At 49.7% G+C, this 27,457-nt stretch overlaps 1 protein-coding gene across 1 annotated transcript in view; it reads right to left on the bottom strand.

Moving 5' to 3' along the window:
* Positions 1–27,457, bottom strand: part of DNAH9 (dynein axonemal heavy chain 9) — a 420,192-nt gene that overhangs the window by 191,175 nt on the left and 201,560 nt on the right. The window contains exon 49 of the mRNA XM_065415313.1: positions 16,521–16,781. Coding sequence (XP_065271385.1) covers positions 16,521–16,781 — 261 coding nt within the window. The remainder of the gene's footprint in view (positions 1–16,520; positions 16,782–27,457) is intronic.

The raw sequence follows: 27,457 nt of genomic DNA, 5'->3' as shown, positions 1-27,457 counted from the left end.
AAATGGCAGTCCCTAGGTTGAAAAATGTTTCGATTTGGAAGTGGCACTGTGGTACCTCATCAAAGCTGTATTTCCGGTACCTCCTGTCCCCACTCTCCTCTATGGGCTGAGCTGCCCTGCCAGACTTCAGCTCCCTCTTTTTAAGGTTAGCTTGTAGCCATTTTGGGTGCAGAGGAAAGCTTGGGAATGTGAAGCAAGTGTGACCTAACAGCTCAGAAAGCAGAAGGCAAATAGTAAGAATCCAAAAATATTATTTAAAAATTATTACTTGATTATTAACTAATTATTATGAATAATTATGAATGGTAGGCTCCTGACTCATCATTTTCGAATGCTTGGAGTTAGAATACTGTAAATTGTAAGGGGGGAGGGGCACCATAACTAAAAAAAATGCTCAACTCAGCTCGTTTGAAGCTCAGAAAAGGTCCTGGTTTTGTAAGAGCACTGGGGGGTGTGGGGGTGATGTTGGTTCTCCTTGATCTGAAAGATCCGACCCATTCAGATACAGAGAAAAACTGACAATAAGATTTCCAAAGTCGCCTAATTCTGATGGGAACTGGGAGCCCACATCCATTTGATGGCATTGAAAGTTTGAGTCTGAAACGATCACTGCACAACCACTCTGTGCTGCTGGTGTACAAGGGATCATTCTGTACAGAGTTGCTGCTTGTCACAGTACAGACACCATGGGGGAGGCACGTACTCAGCAGGGCCTGGAGTTAGGCGTAATTAGCTATTCTGCCAAGGATCTGTCATATCTAGCAGAGAGAAAACACAGGCTTTGTGCTGACACCCACCAAACATGGAATCCCTGACAGAATGAGCTGTGCTCTACAGCAGAGTTGCCTGCTCTGCTAGCTTATTTGTACGTTTTCTCGGTTTATACACTCCAACTGCAAAGACATCTAAAAGCCGTGGAGGAAATTCACTTTGTATGTGAACTGGAGACAGAGGCACATGTGGGAGATACAAAGAGGCTGAGAGATGGGCTTCCCATTGAGAAGCACTTCGCTCAGATTCAACAAACCAGCTCCTAAATTGGCACCCACAGCTGCATTCTGTCATTTGCAACAGTATGACAGGCATAGCAGCAGGAGAGAGCCATGCTGTGGGGTTGACGAGAATTAGATACAGTTGTTTTTCTGCACTCCCAACAGCCATGAATCAGTGAAGGAGGAAAACCCCTCTAGCAAGGCTGCTCCAGCTAGAGCTGTACCTATCTTTACACTGAGACCCTGAATATGCCGATTTCCAGATGTACCATTTTCCTATGCACCAGAGGGGCCCAAATGTTAGCTACCAGCCAGGATCACCACAAATCTGTACACAATGGAGCAGACTGTCTGCACAGACTGCAGCTCCCAGCATGTACACTCCATTTTGATCCATGTGCTTCTCTACTCAAATCAAGATGGGATTGTATGGTGAGACCTACAGGCCTTTCCCAGAACTAAAGGTGGCTCATAGACTCACAGTGGCTGCTGCTATGGACTGCACGGCACAAGCCCCCGAGTGACATTTGGTGCATGGATGGCACTTTGGCCACCCATGTTCTGAAATCACCATTTTGTTGGCGTTTGCGGCAGTCTAGAAGCAGGGGGTAGTTACTGCATAGGCTGCAATAAGACCAACACTGTCCTTTCAGCAGCCCCTGTCATTGCTGCAATCGGCCATTATGAGATTACACATAAGACCATGGTAGGATGTGACGACAGCTAGGTGTTTGCTGTATGCGTGGGTGTAGCCCCTTGGCGAAGGGCATGAATGCCATTTCCTTCTAGACAAAGACAGCCTTCGTACCAGCTACTCTCTGCCAGCAAGGAGCTCCACAGACAGAGGCTGCCCCAATGGTGCCTGTGGGGGTGCTCAGTGAGACCTCCTCCATATAGAGACAGGCCACTGCTGAGCTTCAGACTCTATGACATGTCTGGCTTGGAGTGATTTAGTTATAAACAGACACTACTGCAAAAACCTCCACGTTCTTCGGAGAGGTGGGAATAGTTTTAGCTTGATAATTCGCTAATAGTAAGACACTGCCTGTATAATCCACAATAATGTGGGTTTTGCCCCCAGAACCACCCATCAACTCAATACCTTAAAAATCTATCTGTTTGTAATAGACACTGCCAATGGCAAAAGTGCAAGTGCAAAAAAGCAGCAGGGACAAGGGAAAGCACCTTGCTTAGTGCCTATATATGACCGGGCACGAGTCAATTGTTGTAAATTCATCTCATCACTTAACAGGGACCAAAAGAAAAGCTTAAAATACTAAAATTACAGAAAGAGTTAAATCCTTTTGGTAGCATGTACACTAAATGCTCTCAGAGCTGGTCGGTCCCTTGAAGAAAACAGCATGGTTAGAAATTAGTTCAGTGGCAACAAAGGGGATTATTTTAAGCTCTGGAATGATAATTCTTTGATAACACAACAGGAAGGGAAATCTAGCTTGACTTAAGTGGCACCCTATGAGAGGGGAATACACAGACATACAGAGTTCTTATTTGATAATATATGGAAGACATTTATGGACTATATTCAGGTCGATGAGCATGATTTATAAACTCAAGGGTAAAATGTATAATTGTTATATACAACGTTATGTATTTGGGAAGTACTTGTCAAATAGTGAATGATACCACAAAATACAATTAATCATTATTTATAATTTATTAATTATTCATTATTATTATTATATTCACGTTGGTATCATCTGGTTAAAACTCTCTTTATGAATTAATGATGGCATAATTCTGCTAGGGACTTTGCTAAAGCCAATTTAGTTTACCTGGACACAATTCAGATACAGTGGTCATAGGCAGTAGTAAAAAACCCTAACATACATAGATAAAGACCATATGCTGTCTTTGATCTTTGGGAGAAACAACCTCTGGCAACAATGAGAGATGCTCTGCGGACTGAGGGGTGTACACTTATACCCCAGCCCATAGATCATATTTCAAATGGAATTTATTCCCCCAACCCCCTGCCCAGTCAATTTGATCCCTGGAAGAAACCCTCCTAACAACACTTCCACATTCATGAGAGTTGAATGATCCCTTTTTTAGCAAAGTCCTTCTGAAGTCAAATGCTTTCGTTTATTCGCTTGTTAGGAACAAAGACATCAGTTTCGAGACCACAAACACATAGGATTCAGGTTTTTTAACTCTAAATAAGTGAAAATATTCCACAGCTGGAGTAGAAATGAGAGGATGTGAGAGCACATGCAATCATGTTCAGCCGCAGAACTTTCCCGTCACCGGGGACGTGCATCCCGCAGCTGTGGGGAGTGAGCCACGGACACTGAGTTACACATGTATGTAGTTTCCACTACATGCATCCGATGAAGTGGACTGTAGCCCACGAAAGCTTAGGCTCAAATAAATTTGTTAGTCTCTAAGGTGCCAAAAGTACTCTTGTTCTTTTTGTGGATACAAACCAACATGGCTGCTACTCTGAAACCTGAGTTACTAGGGAATAATATAGGCTGTAATGTTGTTACACTGTAGAGGTTAACAAGCCTGTTACCACCTTAATTGTCTTCCCATTTTTGTCTGTGAGTTCCCCATGATCCTAGAAAGTCATCATCATCATCATGGCAAATCCCAAAGGGACAGCCTCCTTGCCTGATGAGCACCACCCACATTGGTCTCTAGCTAGGGCTGTCAGGTGGGTTTGACTGGATAGTCCATTTCTGTCCATCACTGGTGATCTTATCGCATCACTGATGCTTTTGGCAGCCACATGATCACCAGCCATGCAGGGGGGTTCCTTGCTAAATACATTTCTTAATTTGTTGGTCTTCCATTGTAACAGCATGTCCACACTAAGAAAGCCCCCAAAATCGATGGAGGCAGTTGCTACACAAATATCCTCAATTCTGATCTTCCCTAAAGGTTTCTAACTCTCCCACTTCTCCAGCTGCCACATACTTTACTGAGCTCCCTGTCCTGCCAGGAGAGTGGGACTCATGGCTTATGCAAAGGTACTGATGGTGTCTCCCTACCAGTTCCCAGTAAAGGACATGTGACACCATACAGCATGGGGCAGGTGCCTCTTTCCAGGAAGATGCTGTAATGCACCTGATGCCCATCATCCAGTGAACAGGGAATCCCACCCGTTGGCCACCTGAGCTCACTTTTCCCTCAGAGTAATAGAAGAGGCTGGAATGTGCCTCTGGAATAATTGGGCTGTTCTGTGGGGATCGGCTCTATTGTGGAGCTCTTCCCAGAAAGAGGTGCCAGTTATAGGCTGGGTGATGTCACACATCCTTTGCTGGGGGTTAATGGGGAGGCTTCATCTGTAGCTTGGCCTTCCTGAACTCATCCCCTGTGCTGTACGGCACTGTCCGCGTACAGCAAGGCACAGGCATTGCGCAGACGGGGATAGTTCTTCTGTAGCTATTTGCTGACTGAAAATGAGCCAGGGGCATCTGGCCAGAAAGGGAAAGGAAATGTATCCTAACAATTACTATTAGCCTCTCACTATCAGACCATCTATATTTCTTATTGCCTTCTATTTGACAGTGTTACTTATGGCTTCATCCATTACTGCTGCATTTAACAGTAGAATATAAATACATTTATATTACTGGCTGCTATGAACATGTCAGGAGAGCTGATCATTCATGTCAGCAGACAGATCAAGCTCTCAGAGGCAACTTGGAGCACAGGTGAAAGAAGGACATGCCTTCTGGCACACTGGAAACAGTGTCTCACAGGTCTCTAGAAACTCCAAGCCTTCTCTAATGAGTTACTCTACAGTGTCAACAGGAAATCAAAATTGATGAAGGGGTAAATATTTTCCCTGTGTTGTTGTTTGTTTCCAGGCCCAAGAACCAAAGCAGACATGCCAAAAATGATGCTATGGCTCTACTGAATGGCAATCACCTGGAAAATTTGTGCCATTAGGACTTTCTTGTCGGTGTCCCTAAACTAAGACATTTGGGATGTGCCTCTTGTTCTGCAGATATGGAGACAATTCTGACCTGTGCAATGGACTCTGGACACTTCTCTTCTACCTATGCACCAGAGGCTTGATCCTGCAAGATGCTGAGTGCCTCCTGATAGGTGCTGAGTGCCCTCCCTTCCCAGTGATGTCGAGGGTGCTTAGCAGGAGTGCGCGTTGCCTTGCAGTGTCTGGCTCCGGAAGACGACTTCCAAAGCTTTGTTGAACAATAAATTCTTAGGAGCAGATTAAATATGAACAGACACTGCACTGAGCTGTGATGACTTTACCGGACTCAGTAAGGCCGACAAAGAGACCTGCAGCACTCGGCTCAGGAGGGGTGGAGGTGGCAGAGATCAGTCCCAGAATGGATTCAGCAGGTGACCAATTCTCCATTCCAGATCCTGATCTCTCCCCAGTCTTAGACATTTGGGGCTAGCAGGCAGTAAGGGGGAAGGGACAAGGAGTGGTGAAGGAAGAAACCCCTTACCTCAAAAAAATCCACTTTGGGATCCCCCTCCCGCCCGCCTTGGGAACCTTCCTGATGAAGGAGATGCCTGCTGAGGGATGAGGGTGGGCCTTTGTAACAGAGAACAGTTACAAAGGCCCAGTTCTCAGATGGCCCCTCAGCATTACTGCAATAGACAGGATGAAGACAGGAGCTGGGAGTGTTGACGTCACCAGGCATCACCATCACCCTAGGTAACTCAGGAGGGTGGAAAATCACAAGTGTCAATGAAGCCTTCCTGCACTAGGCCTGAACCAAACTCCTTCCATGTTTAAAATCTAATCGACCTCAAAAGCCAGGTGCAAGTGGAATGTATAAGCAACCTGCTATCAGTGGTAACCCCCCTTACTGGTAGCAAGCGGTAATAATGAGGCCTGCATGTTTCTGGCTGAAGAAAAAAAGGACAAGATAACGGTTTAAAGAAGTTACTAACAAGCTAGGCTTATAGCTGCCAAGAATGACTTAACTGCTTAAATGTAATTGCTATTTGCTTAGTAATTGTTACCAGGGACGGGAGGGGTAGAGAGAGAGGAATGGGGGGGAGGAAGAGAGGGGTAGCGGGGGCAGGGGGGGGATGAGGCTTGACTGCAAAAGGTATAAAGGAAGAAAGTTTTTTTCTGTTAGTGTGCTGGATTTGAGACGTGCCTGTCTCCTAGCACCGCTTTGAGATCTCAAATAAACTTTGTTTGCTTCTCCACCTGGTGTGTTTATTGGCGCGAAGCACACCGGGCCACGAACCTTCGCTGTTGCTTTGCCTCGGGCATTCTGTGCCTGCAACAGTTTTGGCGTCCCTGGGTGGGCTCGAGGCTGAAATTTAGCCTTGCCCGGATCCCTCCTGGTGGCCGACGGATTACGACGACGACCGACGCCCAGAGCGCTCACCGGTGACTTCATCGGGGGGCCTCGGCAGAGACGTGGTTTGGTCGACCCCGGAGGGCACAACGGTGCAACGCGCTTGAGTAGTGGAGAAGCAGCTGTGGCCGCGGGCGACGGTGGGGAACCGGTCCCGTCGATAGGGCGACGGACCGTCGATAGGGCGACGGTGCAGAACCGGTCCTGTGGATAAGGTAGGAACAGTCCAGTGGGGACTTTATCTGTCTTGACCTGGGGACGCCCAGTGTCTACCTGTTTTGACTTGGGGACGCCCAGAGTCTCCCTAATATGGGGCAGGGACAGAGTACGGCAGGCAGGGTAAGGTGTACACCCTTGGAATGCATTCTGGTGAACTGGAAAGTGTTTGGATCGGATCCGTTGATTAAAAGTAAACTGAAAAGGTTCTGTACAGTAGACTGGCCTCAATATCAGCTAGAGGACCAGGAAAGGTGGCCACCGGAGGGATCACTTAATTATAATACGATCCTTCAATTGCTTTTGTTTTGTCAGCGTACGGGTAAATGGAATGAACATATGTATGTACAGTTGTTTATGTTGTTAAGAGATAGGTCAGATCTTTTGCAAAGGTGTAATTTGACTCCGACAGGTTCGGTAGTAACTACTGTTAGTCCCCAGAACCCTCCTCCGGTTGTGATGGCAGAGTCGGTGTCCCCTTCGGCTCCTCCACCCCCACAGGCTTTAGAGAGTACCCCCCCCCCCGTGGGATTGTATCCGTTGATTACTGAGAGTGTGGTAGCCCGGCCAGGAACACAGGAACGGCCAGCACAGATAGTGTCTGTATATTCGTCCATCTGGCTGCTTTTAAGGCACAGGCAGGGGAATTCTCTACGAACCCAAGCAAGTTTATCTCAGCCTTTGAAGGATGCCTTCTTCACGATCCCGGTCGACACCCAATCTCAGGAGATTTTCTCCTTTGAGTGGGAGGACAACAGAAGGGTTAAAAAGCAGCTTTGCTGGACTGTGCTGGCCCAGGGATTTAAAAATTCCCCCACTTTGTTCGGCCAGGCTTTGGCCAGAGACTTGGAGGAGTGGGACAATGAGGACAAAGTCCTCCTCCTGCAATATGTGGATGACTTGTTGATTGCTGCTGTGGGTCTAATCCCTTGTCTTAAAGCCACTGTGAGTCTCCTGAACTTTGTTGGACTCAGAGGATATCGAGTAGCACAGAGTAAGGCTCAGATTGCTCTCCCAGAAGTACGGTATTTAGGATTTTACATCAGGCAGGGGGAACGTCAGCTTTCAAGTGAAAGAAAGGAAGCTATCTGTCAAATTCCTATTCCAAGCAATCGTAAACAACTTAGGGCGTTTCTGGGCATGGCAGGCTTCTGTAGAATATGGATCCCAGAGTTTGGACTGTGGGCTAAACCCTTGTATGAATGCGTTAAGGGAGCGGATCATGACCCCTTTCACTGGTCCCCAGAAGCGGACAGGGCATTTAAAATCTTAAAAAGGAAACTGATGGAAGCTCCAGCTCTAGGCCTGCCGGACCTAGTTAAGCCATTCCAACTGTATGTGCATGAACGGAGAGGGGTGGCCCTGGGAGTGCTTACCCAGCTATTAGGTGCCTGGAAGCGTCCTGTGGCATACTTTTCTAAACAACTGGATCAAGTTTCAAAGGGATGGCCAGCCTGTTTGAGGGCGGTCGCAGCAACTGCACTAGTGCTTGGGGAAGCTGAGAAATTGACACTGGGGGGAATTGTGCAAGTGTATACTCCCCATATGGTTCAAGCCCTGCTGGATACTAAGGGTGGTCTCAGGCTTACACAGGCACGGGTTGCTCGGTATCAAGCAAAACTGTTAGAAAATCCTGAAGTTACCCTACAGACCTGTCCCTCCCTTAACCCAGCCACCCTGTTACCGGAGACAGAAAAGCAGGAACATGACTGTCTGGAAATCATAGATGTTCAGTATTCTAGCCGCCCAGACTTAAAAGATCAACCCCTCCCTAATGCTGATGATGAGTGGTACACTGACGGCAGCAGTACAGTTGTAAACGGACAGAGGAGGGCAGGCTATGCTATTGTATCTCTCCATAAGACTGTGGAAGCAGAGGGTTTGCCTGCTGGGACATCAGCTCAGCTGGCTGAATTGGTAGCCTTAACCCGTGCACTTGAACTGTCAAAAGGAAAAAGAGTTAACATTTTTACTGATTCCAGATATGCCCTTGGAATATTACACGCCCAGGCCGGTCTGTGGAAGGAAAGAGGAATGTTGACAGCCCAAGGTTCTCCGGTTAAACATGGGCCTCAAATTCTCCGGCTTTTGGAAGCGGTACAGCTCCCCTCAGAAGTAGCAGTGATGCACTGCAAGGCTCATCAAAGAGAAGATCAAGATGTGGCTAAGGGTAATGCCAGGGCGGACAGAGAGGCCAAGCGAGCTGCTGCCCTGGAACCACAGGAAGCTGAAAATGCCCATATGCATGCCCTCATCCCATCAGTGGGGGAGCTCCCGACCCCTCAGTACTCTCACGAAGAGAGGAACCTAGCCAACACACTTAGGCTCCGGGAAAAGGAGGGATGGCTCCACTCCACGGAAGGAAAAATCCTCCTACCAAGGAATCTAATACGGCCGGTACTACAGAAACTACATCAGTCTACCCACGCGGGAAGAGAGGCTCTTTCCCAGCTTATAAATAAATACTTTCTAACCTCTGGACTTAGGCCTCTGGCCTCCCAGGTGCAGGCTGAATGTCTAGTCTGCCAAAAGAACAACCCTCGACCAGGAGTGTCAGTGCCACCAGCCACTCTGGAACCTACCCCAGGCCCAGGACTAGTTTGGCAAATAGATTTTACTGAGTTCCCCCGGACCCAAGGATTCAGATACCTTCTCGTCTTAGTGGATCGATTCAGCGGATGGCCTGAAGCCTTCCCATGTCGTAACAACACTGCCAAAACGGTGGCTCTTAAATTTGTCAAGGAAATCATTCCTCGCTTCGGACTCCCCCAGTGGATGGAATCTGATAATGGAACACACTTCACATCCCAAGTTGTTCAGAAGATATCGGATGCCCTGCAAATCCCCTGGAAGCTCCACACTCCATGGCGACCGCAGGCCAGTGGGGTAGTGAAACGCACAAATCAGACACTTAAGCGGCACCTCTCAAAGGTCTGCCAAGAGGCTTCCCTTAAGTGGCCTGATGCTCTACCCCTTGTTTTGCTCCGCATTCGCGCTCTCCCAAAGGGCAGGTTAGGGCTCAGTCCCTTCGAGATTATGTTTGGAAGGGCATGGCCTATGAACGGTACACCGGTTCTGGCAGGGGAGTGGGAGGTAGGCTGTGGTTTCTTATCTCAGTACATGTGCTCTCTGTCTGCTGTTCTTTGTTCTCTCCACAGGTACACCAAAGATTTGCAGCCTCTCCCGCTGGATGCCCCGATCCACTCCTTGCAGCCAGGTGACTCCGTACTCGTTCGGACCTGGAAGGACGAGCCTCTCCAAGAGAAGTGGAAGGGACCCCACACCGTCCTGCTGGTCTCCCATACAGCAGCAAAGGTCGAAGGACACAAGAACTGGATTCATCACTCTCGCCTGAAAGCAGTGCCTGCTCCTGAACGGTGGACCGTCCAGCCTGCAAAGAAGACTGCCAGCGACGACCTGGGACTTAAGCTGTTATTCAAAAGACAATAAGGCCTGCAGGGAATGCCCTGTGATCTCTTTGGATAGTCACAGCGCACTCCCCGCGAGAACTCTGAGCGTTGGTTGTGTTTGTTTTCACAGGGCCGGCCTAACCTGGTGGCCTGGTCCCTTTTGCTTTTAATCTGCCTACTATTGGTAATTGTTATTTTGTGGGTATTTGGGGAATTGTAATTGTCAGGCCCTAGGGTCACCTGCCCAGCATGAGTTCAGGTCCAGGGTCTGCCACAGTGGTACTCTTTGCCATAGGGACAACCCTTGGGAGCCGCGGGCCAACTCAACGCAGATCCCTTCCCCTATTAGGCTGCGGTCAGTGGCCCCCGGGTTGGTGTGCTATCGACAGTTTAAGTCCAGCAATCACACCTGGTCCGCTGGAAATAGCACCTGTCAGTATTATGTATCCCCTGACAGTGATGCTTCTGTCCCTGTCTATGTTAATGGCAAATCCGACTCTATCGCCCGGCTAGCAACGTTTAATGACAAAGAAACAAATAGATGGCGCCGCGGTTATAATGGCTTGGTAGGAAATGGCCACTCCTTTTATATTTGCGGAATTTCTGCCTATAAGTGGCTACCGCATCGGTGGTATGGAAGCTGCTATGTAGGCTATCTTGCCCCTCCCCTTCGTGTTCTCCCTAAACTGCCCCCTGGCCGCCCCAGACAGCGTAGATCTTTGTATGCCACCCCAGCGCCCATTACAGAAGGAGACAGGTTGGGTATGATCCTCCTCCCATCCTATGGGGTAGGACGGCTAACCCAATTTTATCACAGGCTCTCTGTGTTTCTCACCAAGTTCGCCAATGAAACCTTGGCCATAGAGAAAAGCCTTAACTCAGAGCTTTACCAGCTCCGGTTGCTGTCCCTGCAAAATAGACAGGCCTTAGATTATGTTTTAGCCTCCCAGGGCGGGGTGTGTGCCCTTATTGGAAGTGAATGTTGTACTTATGTTCCGGAAAACTCACAGGACATTAACAAGCACGTCCTGTCAGCCGAACAGGCTTTTGAGCAGTGGAAGGCCCAGGAAAGGGAACCCACAGGTTTCGATTCCCTTTGGAGTTGGCTGCCCAACCTAGGAGGATTGGGAAATAGCCTTGTGCGTCTCTTCCTCACGGGTGTGGTACTGTGCTTGGTCACCCTCCTCCTGATTGCCTGTTTTAAGATGCTCCTCCGTAAGCTTTGTGCCACCTGTTCCCCAGAAGTCCCAGCATACCCTCTCATTGAGAACCCCAGCTTCATAGCACTCAATCATATCTTGTCCACAGAATATGAGGAAACTCAGCCAAAAGCTTGTTGAGTATTCTCAAAGGAGGGAGTTGTTGACGTCACCAGGCATCACCATCACCCTAGGTAACTCAGGAGGGTGGAAAATCACAAGTGTCAATGAAGCCTTCCTGCACTAGGCCTGAACCAAACTCCTTCCATGTTTAAAATCTAATCGACCTCAAAAGCCAGGTGCAAGTGGAATGTATAAGCAACCTGCTATCAGTGGTAACCCCCCTTACTGGTAGCAAGCGGTAATAATGAGGCCTGCATGTTTCTGGCTGAAGAAAAAAAGGACAAGATAACGGTTTAAAGAAGTTACTAACAAGCTAGGCTTATAGCTGCCAAGAATGACTTAACTGCTTAAATGTAATTGCTATTTGCTTAGTAATTGTTACCAGGGACGGGAGGGGTAGAGAGAGAGGAATGGGGGGGAGGAAGAGAGGGGTAGCGGGGGCAGGGGGGGGATGAGGCTTGACTGCAAAAGGTATAAAGGAAGAAAGTTTTTTTCTGTTAGTGTGCTGGATTTGAGACGTGCCTGTCTCCTAGCACCGCTTTGAGATCTCAAATAAACTTTGTTTGCTTCTCCACCTGGTGTGTTTATTGGCGCGAAGCACACCGGGCCACGAACCTTCGCTGTTGCTTTGCCTCGGGCATTCTGTGCCTGCAACAGGAGCACACTGTGTCCACGGTGCTCCCCTCGCTGCTTTTTCCCTTTCTCCTGCCCCTGTGGGTGCTTGTGGTACAGACAGATAAGGAACTGGGCCCCATTGTGACAGGGGCTGTACAGGGTAGTAAACAGCCAGTCCCTGTTCCAAACAGCATACAGTCTAATAGTCCAGATCAGCACTGGGGGTGTGGGGTGGGGGGAGGGAGAGTACAAACAAGCAGAGTGAACACAAGCAGCAAATGCTCACTGCACCTTGAGTGATCCAACTCACAGGACACTTGGGGCCATTTCCCCTTTTCTGCCCTTGCAAACCCTTCCTGTGAGAGGAAGGGGGTCAGGGGCCCCAACAGACCCTGCTGCACAGATGATCTGAGGTTGTGGACCAGGGTACAATTATCCTAAAGGGGGTGGAGGGTGTCACACCTATGACTTTAGTGCTAACTTGCTGTGTGATCTTGGGAAAGACACTCAACCTCTCTGTCTCAACTTCTCCATCTGGACCAATGCAGTCAGGGAGCTAGGCATGGCGTGTTAAGACAGCACATCCTCAGCACTCACGTGCTTGACACTGCGAGCTGGAGCGGGGAGCAATCAGCCATGCAAAGCTTCGCCTACACAGTTCTGGCTGCTCAGTGTTGGGCTCTTTCTGGTTACCTTGTAAAGGGGGCTTAAGGGAGAGAAAACTCTTCCTGGAGAGAGTGGAGAGGCCACCACCCTCTGCATTTCGGATTGTACAAGTATCACAAAGGGGTTTGACGCACACAGCTCTGAAGATTACAAATTACAGCTCCCATCCCTTCGGCCCCGGGGCAGTTATCTGGAGACATCCTTCACTGTGCTGACTGGGCATGGGAGACACAAGCAGAAGCCACGGAATAGCCCTGCTGTCACAGTTCCTGCACTGTGTAGTCTGTGAGCTCAAACATGAAGTAACACAGAGGAGTGACTCTAAACTCAGTGTTGAATGAAATACGGGCAGCAGACAGCCACGGTTACCCCCCAGGCAAGGCTGTTTTATGAATTTTGTGCAAAATGTTACCAGGATAAGAAGAGTTTGAAACTCCAGCTAAAATGTTCGGTTTTAAGTGAACTGGAGAAAAATCACACAAAGTAGATGGATTATAAAACACATCTAATCTGTATTTCAGGTGTCTTACAGCTCCTGCTGCGCTGACTGTGCTCTTGCATAGAAATAACCTGGGAGCGAACAGCTAGAGCTGATAACATCTTTTCAATTAAATGAGATGTTACAGCTATTGCAACAAGATCAGGCCTGATCTCTTGCCAGCAGTCTGATCCATGAGAGTTGTCATGGAGCAAACCAAGACAAGGATTGGCAGAAATGGTGACAAAAGCAGCTTGCCTTGGGAGAAAGCAAGACCACCGTGCCCAAGGGTGCTCCGTCCTACAGGTGAGGATGTGTTCCAGGTCCCTCTCTGTGCACAATCCACGGAGGATATGAGTCTGTTACAGCCCCAGCTAGAGAGCCATGGTGCAGGCTGTAGCAGCTTATGCTTTTAGCTCTGGAGGTTGGTTGCCCAATCTCTGGTGTGTCAGCCAAAGTGGAGGCCATCCCACCTGCTGACCGCAATGGTAAGTGATTTGCATGGCAGCTCCCATGCAGGAGTTCTGCAGGCACAATGCTGCGTGTTCCTAGGTGCTACGACAATATAAACAATAAAGGTATAAAACGCTCAGTGGCAGAGGGCAGTAACTAGGGGCTGATTTCTGCTGCTATTCTCCAGGTACACAGTAGGTGGTGCCTCTCAAACTTATAGCATCCCTCCCTCCCTCATGATCAATTGCCAGGCCAGACCTTTCTTTGCTAGCAGCCCTCTGAACTGCTGATGTACAATCAGCTGGCCAGCAGTACCTGCACTCTTCTGCACCCCGCTGCTCCTGACAACCATGCTCCTGCCCACTGCCTCCTGGCTGAACTCCTGATGACTCAGGTACAAGTTAGCCCTTGGAAGCTCTGCAGCAAGAAGACCATGCCTGGCCCTCCTCACCCCTGACAGATTCAGGCCCTGGTGCCTAGGGTTACCATCCATCCGTATTTCCCTGGACATGTCCGGCTTTTGCGTCTCTAAATAGCTGTCCGGGAGGAATTGGTAACAAGGTTAAAATGTCCGGGGGTTTTTTCTCCCTTGCCTCCCTCCCTCCCTTCCATGCAGAGTGCGGCTGCTGATTGGGCGGCTGGGCCAATTGAGCTGCTCCCATTGGCCTCCAGCAGCCAGAGCCCTACCCTGCTCCCCCCTCCCTCTGTCTGCAGCCCTATGTAACACACAAACCCAAGGCCGGCTCCAGGCACCAGCTTAACAAGCAGGTGCTTGGGGCGGCCAAGGGAGAGGGGCGGCATGTGCGGCAATTCGGGGGCGGCAGGTCCCTCACTCCCTCTAGGAGCGAAGGACCTGCCGCTGAACTGCCGCCGCCGATCGCGGCTTTTTTTTTTTTTTGCTTGGGGCGGCAGAAATGCTGGAGCCAGCCCTGCACAAACCGCCCCACCGGGCAGCGTGTTTTGCAAACACGTGTAGCCAGAATGGTAAGGGAAGTCCGGGGGGGCAGTCAGGGAGCGGGGGAGTGTTGGATGGGTCCCCGGCCTCCACCTGCCACCCCCCCTCCGTGCGTCCCCCCCGTACCTCCCCCTCCCCTGCCTCTCCCTTGCCTGCTTGTACTGCCAGAGCCAGCAGCAACTGCTGTCCGCTGCCCCCGGGTCCTAGCGTCCCCCATCCACTAATGGGAAGACAGGCTGCCCTTACCCTGCCCTTCCACCCTAGCCCCGAGCCTCTCCAACGCCCCAAACCCCTCAGCCCCAGCCCCAGCCCTCATCCCCCCGCACCCTAATCCTCTGCCTCAGCCCTGAGCCCCCTCCTGCATCATAAACCCCTCATCCTCAGCCCCAACCCTCATCCCCCCGCACCCTAATCCTCTGTCCCAGCCCTGAGCCTCCTCCTGCATCATGAACCCCTCATCCTCAGCCCCAACCCTCATCCCCCGCACCCTAATCCTCTGCCCCAGCCCTGAGCCCCCTCCTGCATCATGAACCCCTCATCCTCAGACCCACAGCCCTCACCCCTGCATCCCCTCCTATCCCCAAACTCCCTCCCAAACCCCCTCCCCCTTCCCACACACCCCCTCCTGCCCTCAAACTCCCCCCTCCCTTTGCACCGCCTCCCACCCCCAAACTCCATCCCAGAGCCTGCACCCCTCACCCCCTCCTGCACACCCACCCCCTGCCCCAGCCCGGAGCCTGCACCCTGCACCCCTCCTGCACCCTAATCCCCAGCCCAGGACCTGCACCCCAGACCTCCCCGCACCCAACCCCCCTCCCAGAGCCTTAGGCAGGTGTGAGGGGGTAGGTTCTGGGCACCACCAAAATTTCTACAACCCTGCCACCCATGCAAGTGGATAAGGGTCGGGGCAGTCAGGGGACAGGTAGGGTCCTAGGGGGGGCAGTTAGGGTGGGGGGTTCTCAGCAGGAGGCAGTCAAGGGACAAGAAGCGGGGGGGTGGGGGCTTTCCCCCCCCCCCCAAGTGTCCTCTTTTTTGATTGTGGAAATATGGTAACCCTACTGGTGCCTGGCCCATTCATATGCAGCCCTAACCCCATCTCCCTCCATTATGCACATCACTCCACATCTGCAAACACAGGGCCAGTTCTTTGTTGCATTCGGCTCCATTATGCTGATGGGCCATGGAGAGGAGAGAAATATTAGCCCCGAGGAGTACCCCTCCCTCCTAAGGGGACCCTGGCACTGGTGCCAATTGGGGATGCTGGGGTGTGTGTGAATGTCCCTGTCCCCCTGCTGCTCCCCAGGGCTTTAGCACCATGGCCTGAGTACTTTAAAGGAGTACGGCTGCTGTGGGAGTGGTCCAGTGCATCGGGCCAGCTGCATGACTGCACTGCCACTGAAATCTAACCCAGCGACCCCTCTGTATAGATATGGGGCAGCTAGGCCAAATTTCAGTGAGTGGTTTTGTGCCCTGGTGCTCAGGGAGTTTGTTACTGTACGGCAGAGCGCAAGGAGTCCTCAGAGAACTCGATTCCTGGCAGCACCTGCAGCATGGGTAAGAGAAAGGAGAGACTGCACTGCCAACGGAGACCCGGGTCCCTATGGGAGGAGGGGTGGATGAGTGGGGACCAGTAGCAGGGAGGGGAGACTAGAATTTCCCCTCTGCCCAAGAAATATCTGAATTGGTACCACCAGATCCTGGTGGAGTGGCCGTGCGCCAGCTCCACTCCCAGCCCTGGTGGGGCAGGGAGAGCGAAACGGAGTGGGCCAAACGCAGAGGGGTGTGTGGTCAGAACAGAATAACTCCAGCTATACTCTGCTTCCCATGGCCAATAAGCAGGTGTAACTGAGAGCAGCCTGGAGATGGCTCTTAGTTACACCAGGGACCAAACAACCCCAGAACAAGGAGCACATAGCACAGAAGCAAAGGAACTTGGGCTTCAGCATGTGTACGCCTGCCTGTGATTCCCTTGCATGGTGGGCTGTGATGGCTGACCTCAGAGGCAAGGCCCTTATGGGGCTACGTCTCCTACAATCCAATTGTAACTGTGCTTGCCCAGACAGCAGGAGATACTGTGAGTGCCCTGATGCCTGTCCCATACCTTATTGAGTGTGTTAAGAGCCGCCTGGGCAGCGGCAAGGGCTGGTTCGGCTTTAGCCAGGTCTTCCTCGCAGTCCTTTTGCTTCTGCTTGACCTCCTGAGTTATCAGCGCCACCTTCTGCTCCTCCTCATCAGCGATGGCTTTCTCCGTGCTCACCTTCTCCGTCTCCACACCAACCACCTGAATCAGCTTGTCAGCATCTTCATTCTTCTGCTTCAGCTCTACTTCCTGGGCTGCCAGCTTGGCCTTCAGGCCATCTACCTACAGTGGGAGAAGCACACAGGAGGGGCGTGAACCCAGCAGGCAAGAGAAGAGGTGAAGCATGTGGAGAAGAATTATAAGCAGTAAATTGATGGTGGATGGGCCACAGCCGGGGAAAGGGCAATGCAGGGATTGCCACATGGTTCATCCAGTCGCATAGCCTGTCTCCCGCAGTGGCCAGCACCAGTTGCTCCAGAGGAAGGTGCGAGAAACCTTGCAGCTCTTTGCAGGAGGAACAGGTAAGTCACTGCCCCACTGAGGCCGAGAGATGAGCAGACCCACCTGCTCACAACGAGGGGAGGAGCCCAAGCTTTAGGTGAACACCCTAAAGTTCATATGCTTCACTAAACAGGTCACCGGACTCTCGCCACACAGCCAAATGGCCCTGGTTCCCCTGCCTCTTGCTGTGTGCTTGTGGCCTTCTCCCCGGGGGGTGTCGGAGAATGGCCAGCAGCCCTCCCCGGAGTCTTTGGGGAGAGGAGGATTGGGCCTGTTCTCCTGACGGTGTTCTGTAAGGGCACCTCTTTTGGTTCCTCGGAGAGGTTACCCCATTGAGACACTCTCCCTGAGGCATCACTCCCCATGGTTTTGGGTCTCCCTCTTACTGGGTGTCTCCCACTAATAATAATAAATTGCTGCCTTGCCCCCTGGGTCTCCCATTCTCCAAGGGTTACCACCGCCACGGCTGTAGAGAGAGCAGGCAGGTAAGGTTCCTCCTCAGCTCTCCCCGCTCCTCCCTCCTCTGCCCTGACTCCCTGAGAAGGGAGAGCGAGAGCAGAGAAACAAGGAGGCACCATCCGCAAAGGGAGTGAAGCCCAAGAAGCTCAGCAGAACAATAGCTCCTAGTGCTAGCAGGACAATGCTGTTGGGCAATCCTTTATCCTTTACTACAAGCTGCCTGGGGCACAGACTTGGGGCAGTCCTGGCCACGCTGGGCTGCTGGCATGTGAGTGGTGTCAATCCCAGGAAAGATACAGCCAGCAGGGTGCTCTCGCCAGCACTGGCTCCTTCCACCATCCTGTGGACATGGAATATACAACTGGAAACCAATATCCACATCATAAGGTCCAGTTGCTGTTCTGAGCAGGATCCCCCTGGGAGGTGAATGAAAACTTACATTGTATTATGGATTTATTAATTATTATTATAGCATCTAAGATCCCTGGTTCTGGACCAGTACCCTGTTGTGCTAGGAGCTGTGCAAACACCTAACAAACAGACAGCTCCCGTCCAAAGAGTTTACAATCTAAGTCTGAGATAAGAGCTGGTAGGTGGAGACAGACAGAAGAGGGAGCACAAGAAAACCACGAGACAATGCCAGTCAGTGTGACAGGCAATGGTCTCAGCACTCCAGCAGCCTAACTGTTTTTGTAAGCACCATCACAGGAGGGGCAAGTTTTGAGGAGGAAAATGAGGTGATTTTGCAGATATTTGCAGATATGCTCCCCCCATTGCAGAACCAAATATATACCCAATTCGATGCCCTAATCTATCTGTGAACACAACTTATGATCAGCTTTCTCTTTCAGCAGCTTATCCCACCACATTCCTAGGAAATACAGCATGTCTCTGCGGTGCATGTGTGCTTCATGACAGAGGCAGTGTGCACTGCAACTCCCACAGTGCATGCTAGGTGCGATTTCAGTCTGGACGTTTACAGACCAGAACACAAAACACTTTTCAGCCTTAGTGATTTAAATTAATATTCACTCATTTTCTCTCTGAATTACCATCTTCAATGAATATACACAGTCACTTACTCCCAAGACCTCAGAGACCAGTTTGTCATGCAGTCTACCCAATGAAAGACTGTTCATAACACCTGGGGTACCTCTTGACCTATGTAACAATACTTAATACAATAAAAGTCAGACCTTAGCTTTTGCTAATAATTCAGGGGTTCTCAAACTGGGGGTTGGGACCCCTCAGGGGGTCGCGAGGTTATTACATGGGGGGGGTCGCAAGCTGTCAGCCTCCACCCCAAACCCTGCTTTGCCTCCAGCATTTATAATGGTGTTAAAAATATAAAAAAATGTTTTAAATTTATTAGGGGGGGTCACACTCAGAGGCTTGCTGTGTGAACAGGGTCACCAGTAAAAAAGTTTGAGAACCACTGTAAGAATTCCATTTTCATAACAGAAAAGGGAGCACAATTTTTAACACAATGTAATCACATACGCTGCAGCTATTGGCATTTTGGATTAGCTTCAAGCGGAGGCTGTTCCTAGAACACTCTTTGTATTCCCATGCTGAGCAGTTGATCCATTTTCACCTCCTGTTGTTCTGTTGTAGAAGGCTATTTCCACCAGCACAAAGAGGAGATTGTAAATCAAAATGACTCTGAGCTTGCTGGGTTACGGAATCGCTTCAAGCCGCAAACTGAGCAGCATCTTTTTGTTCATTGTCTAAATCTTCTGAGATTTGGAAAAATTGAAGTGTGAGGTTTCGCTGATTGCAGATATGGCCTATGACCTCCTGCCCAGGATAAGTAACACTATACTGGATACATGTGTGAATAGAAGCTTTATGCGGTTTAAACGGCTACGACAAGACAAACAAGGGATTAACCTGCCAGCGCTACACAAGTCTTACAACAGTTATATAAAAGGAGCGGCTGTACACTCAGTTACAGCACCTCTTGTGAGAACATTTCCAGACAAAATCTGCCTTAAACTGGAGTTAAGGCTGAAAGCACATAGAACTAATTGAAGGGCAAAAGCATTGCAATAATGAAGGCAAGTAGTAGAAACCCAGGAAATTCAGAGTTATGATTACACTCAAAAGAAACACAAATAGTTGAAAGCATGAAAGGCCATTCTACATTAGGTGAAAGGTGTGTTTTAACGTGTTAGCTAATGTTGTTAAATTCCTAGTGTAGACAAGGCAAGTTGTTGTTTTAATGTCTTAACTAGTTGTAGTGAACCCTCAGTCTTCCCATAGAGTTTACCTTGTCTGGCTAACACAGGGGTCGGCAACCTGCGGCTCCGAAGCTGCATGAGGTTCTTTGGCTGCCCCCTTGTGGCTCTTTGGCAGCACCCTTGCTGGCAGCCATTTTTTGAGGGGGTGTGAGGTTCAGCTCCCGGCCGGTGGTGCAGCAGGGCTCTGACCCCACACCACTTCTGGAAGCGGTTGCCTGCTGGCACGTCTCTGCGCGCTCCTTGGGGAGAGGGGGGTAGCGGGTCTCTGTGCACTGTCTGCACCTGCAAGAACCGCCCCCACAGTTCCCATTGTCCAGGAACCAGCCAATGGGAGCTGTGAGGACAGTGCTGGGGTCGGGGGCAGCACGTGGACCCGCCCCCCACCAGGGACGTGCAGAGACGTGCCAGCAGCGAGCCGCTTTCGGGAGCGGCATGGGGGCAGAGTCCTGCTGCGCCGCTGGCCAGGAGCTGCCTGTGGTAAGCGCCTCCCAGCCAGAGCCTGCACCTCACACCCCCTCTCGCACCCCAACCCCCTGCCCCAGGTCATAACCCCCTCCTGTACCCCAATCCCCTGTCCCAACCTGGAGCCCCCTCCTGCTTATATTCAAATTCAAATGGCAGAAGTCGCGTAAAAGTATTGGTGAGTAGTAATAACTTTAATATGTTCAATTATTATTAGTTGATAAATTCTAACTTTACAAATAGCTTTGCGTGTGATGCGGCTCTCGAAATATTTTGATCAAAGACAAAAACAAAAAAATGGCTCTTCTTCTTTGAAAGGTTGCCGACCCCTGGGTGCTAACGTGTTAAAATGACACCATGCCTTGTCTACACTAGGATTTTGGCACATGTTAAAAATATACCTTTTTTCCTAGTGACAACAAGGCCAGAATGTACAGTTTAACGATGAATGTTTAACTGTGAAATGTTCAGTTTGTTCAGTGGAAACCATAATAGGAAAATGCAGCAAAATAACTTCACTCTTCCCCTGCAGTGAAGCCCTGGGTGAAAAAAACCCAAAACAAATGGAGACAGCCTTAGCCATACATAACAAACAGTTTTATCTCATCAGGACTGCAAATGCTGGAATGCAGCACTCTTAATCCTATATTGGTTGGGCAAACTCCAGCCTTTGGTGTTACAATGCCCATAGAAACATCATTTATCTTCTCAGGCTATCCACTTCTCTTGCCCCCTTTACTGCAATATCCAAGTTTTACAAAATCCTGATTAGACCACAGCAGACTGAAGGGTCTTGTTCACATTCTTCATTAAGGCCTGATTAACAAAGAACTTTAAGCACATGAGTAACCTCACGTGAATAACCTCACGAGTGATAGCAATAGGACTGCTTATGTAACCCACACACCTCCTGGGTGTGGTATTCTGCCCCCTGTAGTGGCACCGAGACCACTCAGAGATTAATGAGTCTGCTACAGCCTTAGCTAAGAACCATGTCACTTTTAGCTCATACATTTTGCTCCAGAGGTCCCAGGTTCGATCCTGCCCACTGATGACTGGGGTCTGTCAGTGTTATACTTACGTGTTTAAGTACCTTGTTGAATCAGGGTTTAAGGTACCATGTGTCACCATCTACACAAGTTGTGTGATGTATCTACAGTGCTAATGCATCTGTTAAATGGCCCAAAACTTTGTCAATGCTGAGTTCAGGTTGCCCGTGGTGCCTTGTACCCTTCCAGAATGTGGAGAGAGGCTAAACATAAACCTCTGAGAACCAAGAAATAGGAAGGTAAGGGACACAACACCACCATAGCGCAACCTTAGTTTTGCCCTCTTTGAGCAATGCCCCAGCATGCTGGTAACACCCATTCTTTACCCTTGCTGATGCATGGAACACTCTGGGGACAGCTCCCTGTAGGACACAGTCTAACACCTTCTTTTTGCTCATGCAAAGCTCGTGGTTAGGTCAGGCATAATGATCAGGTGCTACCTACACCTGGCCTACACTCAGCCATCACCCAAACCACCCCAGAGTTCCTAAATGTTACCTCTCCTTCACCCTTGCCCTGAAGATTCCTTCTGAGTTATTGCCTTCACTTAAACCCTACAGGCCGCTGTCACGTCTGCCATCAGACTGCTGACAAGCTCCATGGCAGTAAGACCCCTGTGCACTGCAACTGACACAACCTAGAGAACTCTGCACTGAAATAAGGCAGCCTTGATCCCTCAAGGTACATGTGCACCTCTCCTCATATCACAGTGACGGCTCTGACAAACTGTTTCAGATAATCTCTCCGCCATTTAATACAGTCACAGCTACCACAGTGAACACAGCTGGAGTGCATGCAGAGAAGTGATGCAATTCAAATCTGGGACAAAACACAATGACACCTTCCCACAGTCCTTCTCCAGGCCTACTTATGATGGCATCAACACTACTGAACCATTCCCAGTGGCTACTGCCAGCTCCAGGGGGCAGAGTTAAGGTTGCCTGGGGGAAGCATGTACCTTGACTCTTCATTTTCTGGTTTTCAGTGGTCTATGTTTAGCCACTCACCACATTCTGGAAGGGCATGAGGCAGCACTGGGCAACCTTAACTCTGCTTTAATGATGTTTTAGGGCATTTAATTTCTTTGGCTTTTCTCAGCATCCCCACTCTCACCCTCCAGTGCCTCTGGCTCGTCAACAATAATTACCCCAGCCAAAGAATGCACTGCAGCATGGTAGTCCCTTCACTGCCCCTGCAACATCTTCTCAGCTCCCATCCCTCTGGCTGTCCAGCACAGCCTGGTTGTCTCTCCTCAGACCTCCTCCCCACAGAGAGGCAGGTCTTGGGATAGGACCTGCAGGTTGAGGAATTGGGGAGACAGGGCAGGAACAGTGCAGGGACTCACATGGTGTCAGTGGGGGGCATTTCTAGGAGAAAGGGGGACAGAATGGGGTGCATAGATGTGCAAGATTCTGAGTGGAAGATCTGAAGCACCACATTATTCCTAACTGCACAGCTCTGACACCTCCTTTCCTCCCCACTCTTCCATGCCCTGCTCCAACATCCCCCCATATTCTCCCTCTTCTGAGTTATCAGTGACTCCTTTTAAGAACCTTTCTACCCTGGAGTTTAAAAACACTGACATGAAAACGCTGACTACAACGTCTTGGCTACCATACAGCCTTCTGCAACTAACGCCTTAAACTCTTCCCTGGGGGCTTCTGGCAATTTGTCCACAAACTTATGCCGCCCAATTAACAAAGTTGTAGTTATAGAGCAATGCCTGCTGGTTCACAATGCCCATCTGCATGGAAGAAGACGTATAAATCTTGCTCCCCATCAAGTCCATCCTTTTGGACTCTTTGTCCTAAGACATAAATTTATACCTTCCCTGTTGTGCCCTGTCATTCACTGCAGTTACCTCAGAGAGTTAGGGCCCGAGTGGGAGTAAAGGCCCTCAAAACCCTGCATGTGGATGAAGTATCGCTTCACTGCAAGTTTTGCCATGGGAGGCAATGAAGGGGGAATATTCCAGAGGGGCTCTGAAGGCTCCAAGACAGCCTGATTTATTGAGAGGGCTACTCTCCCAGGAGCTAATGATTGGAGAATATCCTGCAGCTTATTCATATTCTCTTGCAGAAATTCAGCCTGGATGCCTAAAGGTAGTGGTCATATGCTTAAGGTGGTCCTGATATGCCTTAAAGTGCTCAGGCATTGAGGCAGAGGAGGAGCCCAGCCCAGAGTGGTTGGAGAGGACGAAGAAGCAGTTTGCTGTGCCAATGATGGATCCTGTTCTTGAACCACAAGATCCGGTCAGGATAACCCTGGAGGCCCACAGGGAACAGACTCAGCGGTTGCTTATAGCTGCAGTGGTTCAGGAATGGGAGCCACCAATGGGACCGATGATCTTGCTCTGGAATGATCTTGCACAAGAATTCCAAGGAGGCCACTAGGCAAATGGATATGACACTGGTGGCCAGTCGGTACCAGGCCAAGAGCCCCTGTCCTTTCTGCAGGAACAATGCCGACCTCGGAACTAATATTGATTTGAGGATGGTCTCTGCTGCCTATCAGGAGACAACAAAGGAGAAGACGACCCTGACCTGGATCTCTAGGAGTCCCAGAGATTCTCTGGTGATGACGGGGCGAACAAACAATCAGACTCATACGAAGCCCAACATGGGAGTGGCATCAGTGCTGAAGAGGAACAGGGAATTGGCACAGTTGGTACCAAGCAAGACACACTCCAACCTAGTACAGGAGGAGGTGCTGGCACCAAGGCCAAGGACAGTACTGAGCTCAACGATGGGATCTGCTAGCAGGGCAATGACAGTGCCGAGGGATGGACCAGTGTTGAGGGTCCCTCGGTGCCAGGCATGACATCGGTCTCAGTTCCACAGCCTGAGACATGGGGAGTGCGAGTTGCAGTGACCATGAACCCAGCAGCTTTGCAACATGGTCAGAAGGTGCCAAGGGCACAATGGAGGATGAAGCAGTAGAAACCATGGCACTGGAAAACTCCTGAACTAGTGGAGAATCAGGGACTGAGAAACCAAACAGGTCTGATGCCAGCTGATACACCACCAGCATCGAGACAGTCAGCGCTGGTACTAACATCATCGGTACTGACTCAACGGACGATCCATGGCCAGAACCGGAGTCGACAGTACAGGCTGATGCTGATCTTCGTGCGGTAGCGGGCACCAGTTAGATGGACCTGCTCCATCCCATGTGCTGGAGGGAACATGGTGCTGGTCTGCACTCTTCTTAAAAGATGAGGAAGAGTCTCTCTGAGCTCTGGATCTGTCCCGATTAATCTTATGGGACCTCTGCCTCACTGCACCAGAGGAGGGAGAACGACTCTTGTCCCTATTGGGGGAGACAGCGGGCTCCGAATGTGGAGCGGCATCACTTGCTGGTTCCAAAGGCGACCGCTGATCAGACCAGGGCCTCAGTGCCACAGTGGGCCTTGAGGCCTGCTCCAGAAGGTGCTGCTTCAATCCTAAGTTTCTTGCCACCTGAGTCCTCCTCTTGATGGACTTAAAGAGGGAGCATCGTTCCTCAATGTGTCCCTCACCAGACACAACAAGCACCTAGATGACCTCCTGAGGTCCCTTCCAACCCTGATATTCAATGATCACTGTTGGGGATGCCCCGCCCCCACATGACAGACAATGCTTGAACTCTGGTGAGGGCATCACACAGGGCAGCAACTACTTTAACTGACACTAAACTAGACCTAAGGTACTACTATTATCTAGAGGAAAACAAAAAGCTCTTAGAAAACTGAGACTGAAAACATGAGGTGAAAACATGATGCCGAGCTCAGACTCTAGCTACCAGCGGTGAGAAGGAACTGAGAGGTATCAAGGCAGCACCATCCTCATATAGCTGGTGCATGGCTAGGGCCACAGGGCACAAGTACCGCCCCTAAGGGTACTGTTAGGAAAAGTTATCCAACTTCGGTGTGCTGGGTGTGTGCACCCTACCTGGAATGCCTGGCTGCATCTACTCAAAGAAGAACTTCTCTACCTATCTTGCTTGGCTAGAGGCAACTCACTGGACTCTTGTGAGGCAGTCAAGGGCACAGAGGTAAGTGTTTTACTCATAACACCCCAGAAGTGATACAGAAGAGTGAGCGCTGCTTCAGGGTACAGTGAGACCTACAACATTAACCCTTCATGTGCACTGAAGCAAGCATAAGATACATTTTTACCAGAAGATGGCAGAATGGCAATGGGAGGAGGAAAAGACTAAAAGGGAGAACAGCCCTCTAAGGCCATGTCCGGTAAGCGAAAGAATGAGGTGTTGAGAAATGACTGTAAGTGAACACCCCAAGGAAATTTGAAAATTTTAGCATGCTCCTTCCCGATTATCATCTCAAGACTGATTAGATCAGGGTGTTAGCAAAAAGATCCAAAAGTGCCTCAGCATAGATAATGAGATTATCAACCAATAGCAATATGGAGTGTGCAATCACCAACTGGGCTAAGAAATGAGAAGATTCGGTGAGACGCTTCTATGTGTTCTGGTTAGGCAGATAAGCAATGTCTAAGGTGGAGGAGAAAGGAAAAGAACAAAGCAAGCCAGACATTCAAGGGAAATGCACTGTGACTCCAACTGGGAGATAGGAAAGACTTGACTATGACCAGGAACACAGCAAGAAGAATTATTAAATAACAGAAAACCTGGAGGGCAGGCTCCCAGCAGGCACATTTAATCTGAATGCCCATGCTGCGTTTCAAGAACACAAACACTGCATCACAAAGGTCAGCAATTAATTGGTACAGCAGGCGAGACCTGGATCTAGAATTCAACGATGCAATTTTAACAAAAGTCATATTAAAAGTTAACTCAGCAACAGGGCTTTGAACAGACCTCTTTTTATTGAGCATAGCTCTGAAAAATAAATTACTCAACCAGCAGTCTTCTCCAATTTCATTAAGGTCTTCCTACCTGGGAGCTAGCCTGTGACTTTTCTGGAAATGGAGGACAGCCATTGTCTGAAGTTTTGTTTAGTACATACGCTAATGAAAGACAGCTACCTAAAACAGAAGCTAATCACGAATGCCAAGATTTCCAAATCCCAAAAGAGGGGGGGGGAAGATTTTGAAACTAGAATGGCTAATTCAAGAAACACCCTGAGAAAAGATTGTAAGTGCCCAAGTTAAAATCAGTATCCTAAGGTGCCACAACGTATTCAATACCTATAATTAACTAGCCATTAACTGCCAGGCACCAAGAGCAGTGAGAACTACGTTGGGAATGGGAGCACAGGCCTGGATCCACAAAGCTACTTAGGCACTGAAGATCCAATTTTAGGCACCACTGTGGTCCACAAAACTCCCGCTCAGCTGCTGCCTAACTCTGCAGGCATCTACAGTCACTCGGCACTTAAGTTTTCAGGGTAAAAGTTCTTGGCACTGATGTTTCCGTCTTTGGGCAGGTGCACTGCTAACTCACACTAGGTCTCCAGATGCAGCTCTCCCACATGAGCCCCAGACCGATCCACAAAGTGGGGAAGGATCAGTAGAGGAGGACCTAGCTCACCTGTGAGGCCCAATCCGGTAGGCACGCTCAGAGCCCATACAGATTAAGTCCCATTCAAAATCTGGCCAGAGAAAGAGGAGGTGGCCAATTTATAGCTTTTAGCCAAGTGGTTAGAGCACTCACCTGGGACGGGGGAGATCCAGGTTCAATTCCCCCCTCTGCCTGTGGAGGAGAAAGGATCTGAATAGGGGTCTCTCACCTCTCAGGTGAGTGATCTTACCACTGGGATAAAGTGATAATGTAGGCACCACCACCTCCTCTTCTGGCCATTTTGGGTGGCACTAAGCAGCTGCCTAAATCATTCTCACAAGAAACGGCTTAGGCACCTAAGCTGCCTGACTCCAGGAGAGGGACACTCAGTGTCACAAAGCTTAAGTCCCTTTGTGGATCAGGACCATCGCCCTCAGCCTTGAGGCACAGCTTGTTCCCTACGTAGATGTCAAAATTCTTTTTCCCTGCTTAAAAAAAAAAGCCTTCAAAATCCCATTTAATAAAAACATCAGACTACACACTTGAGAGGGACAGAGCATCTGTCTCTTTGCACTTGCAGTCCACTCTGCGCAATAGAACTCGTGTCATTTCCATGGAGGTCAGGCTGACGTTTCCAAACCAGACTGCTTGCAGTTGCCATCTACGTCCATCTTCAGGCATCTAAATAAGTGGACTGGTTGTCATCAGTGTTAAGTATCCAGAACTTGTTCTGAAGTCAATGGCAGCTGTGACTGCTCAGCACCTCTGAAAATCAGGTCAGTTTTAG

Source organism: Emys orbicularis, chromosome 13 (assembly GCF_028017835.1).
Source record: "Emys orbicularis isolate rEmyOrb1 chromosome 13, rEmyOrb1.hap1, whole genome shotgun sequence".
NCBI classification, from domain to species: domain Eukaryota; kingdom Metazoa; phylum Chordata; order Testudines; family Emydidae; genus Emys; species Emys orbicularis.
The sequence above is the reverse complement of the archived record's forward strand: the minus strand, read 5'-3'. Positions and strand labels throughout refer to the sequence as shown.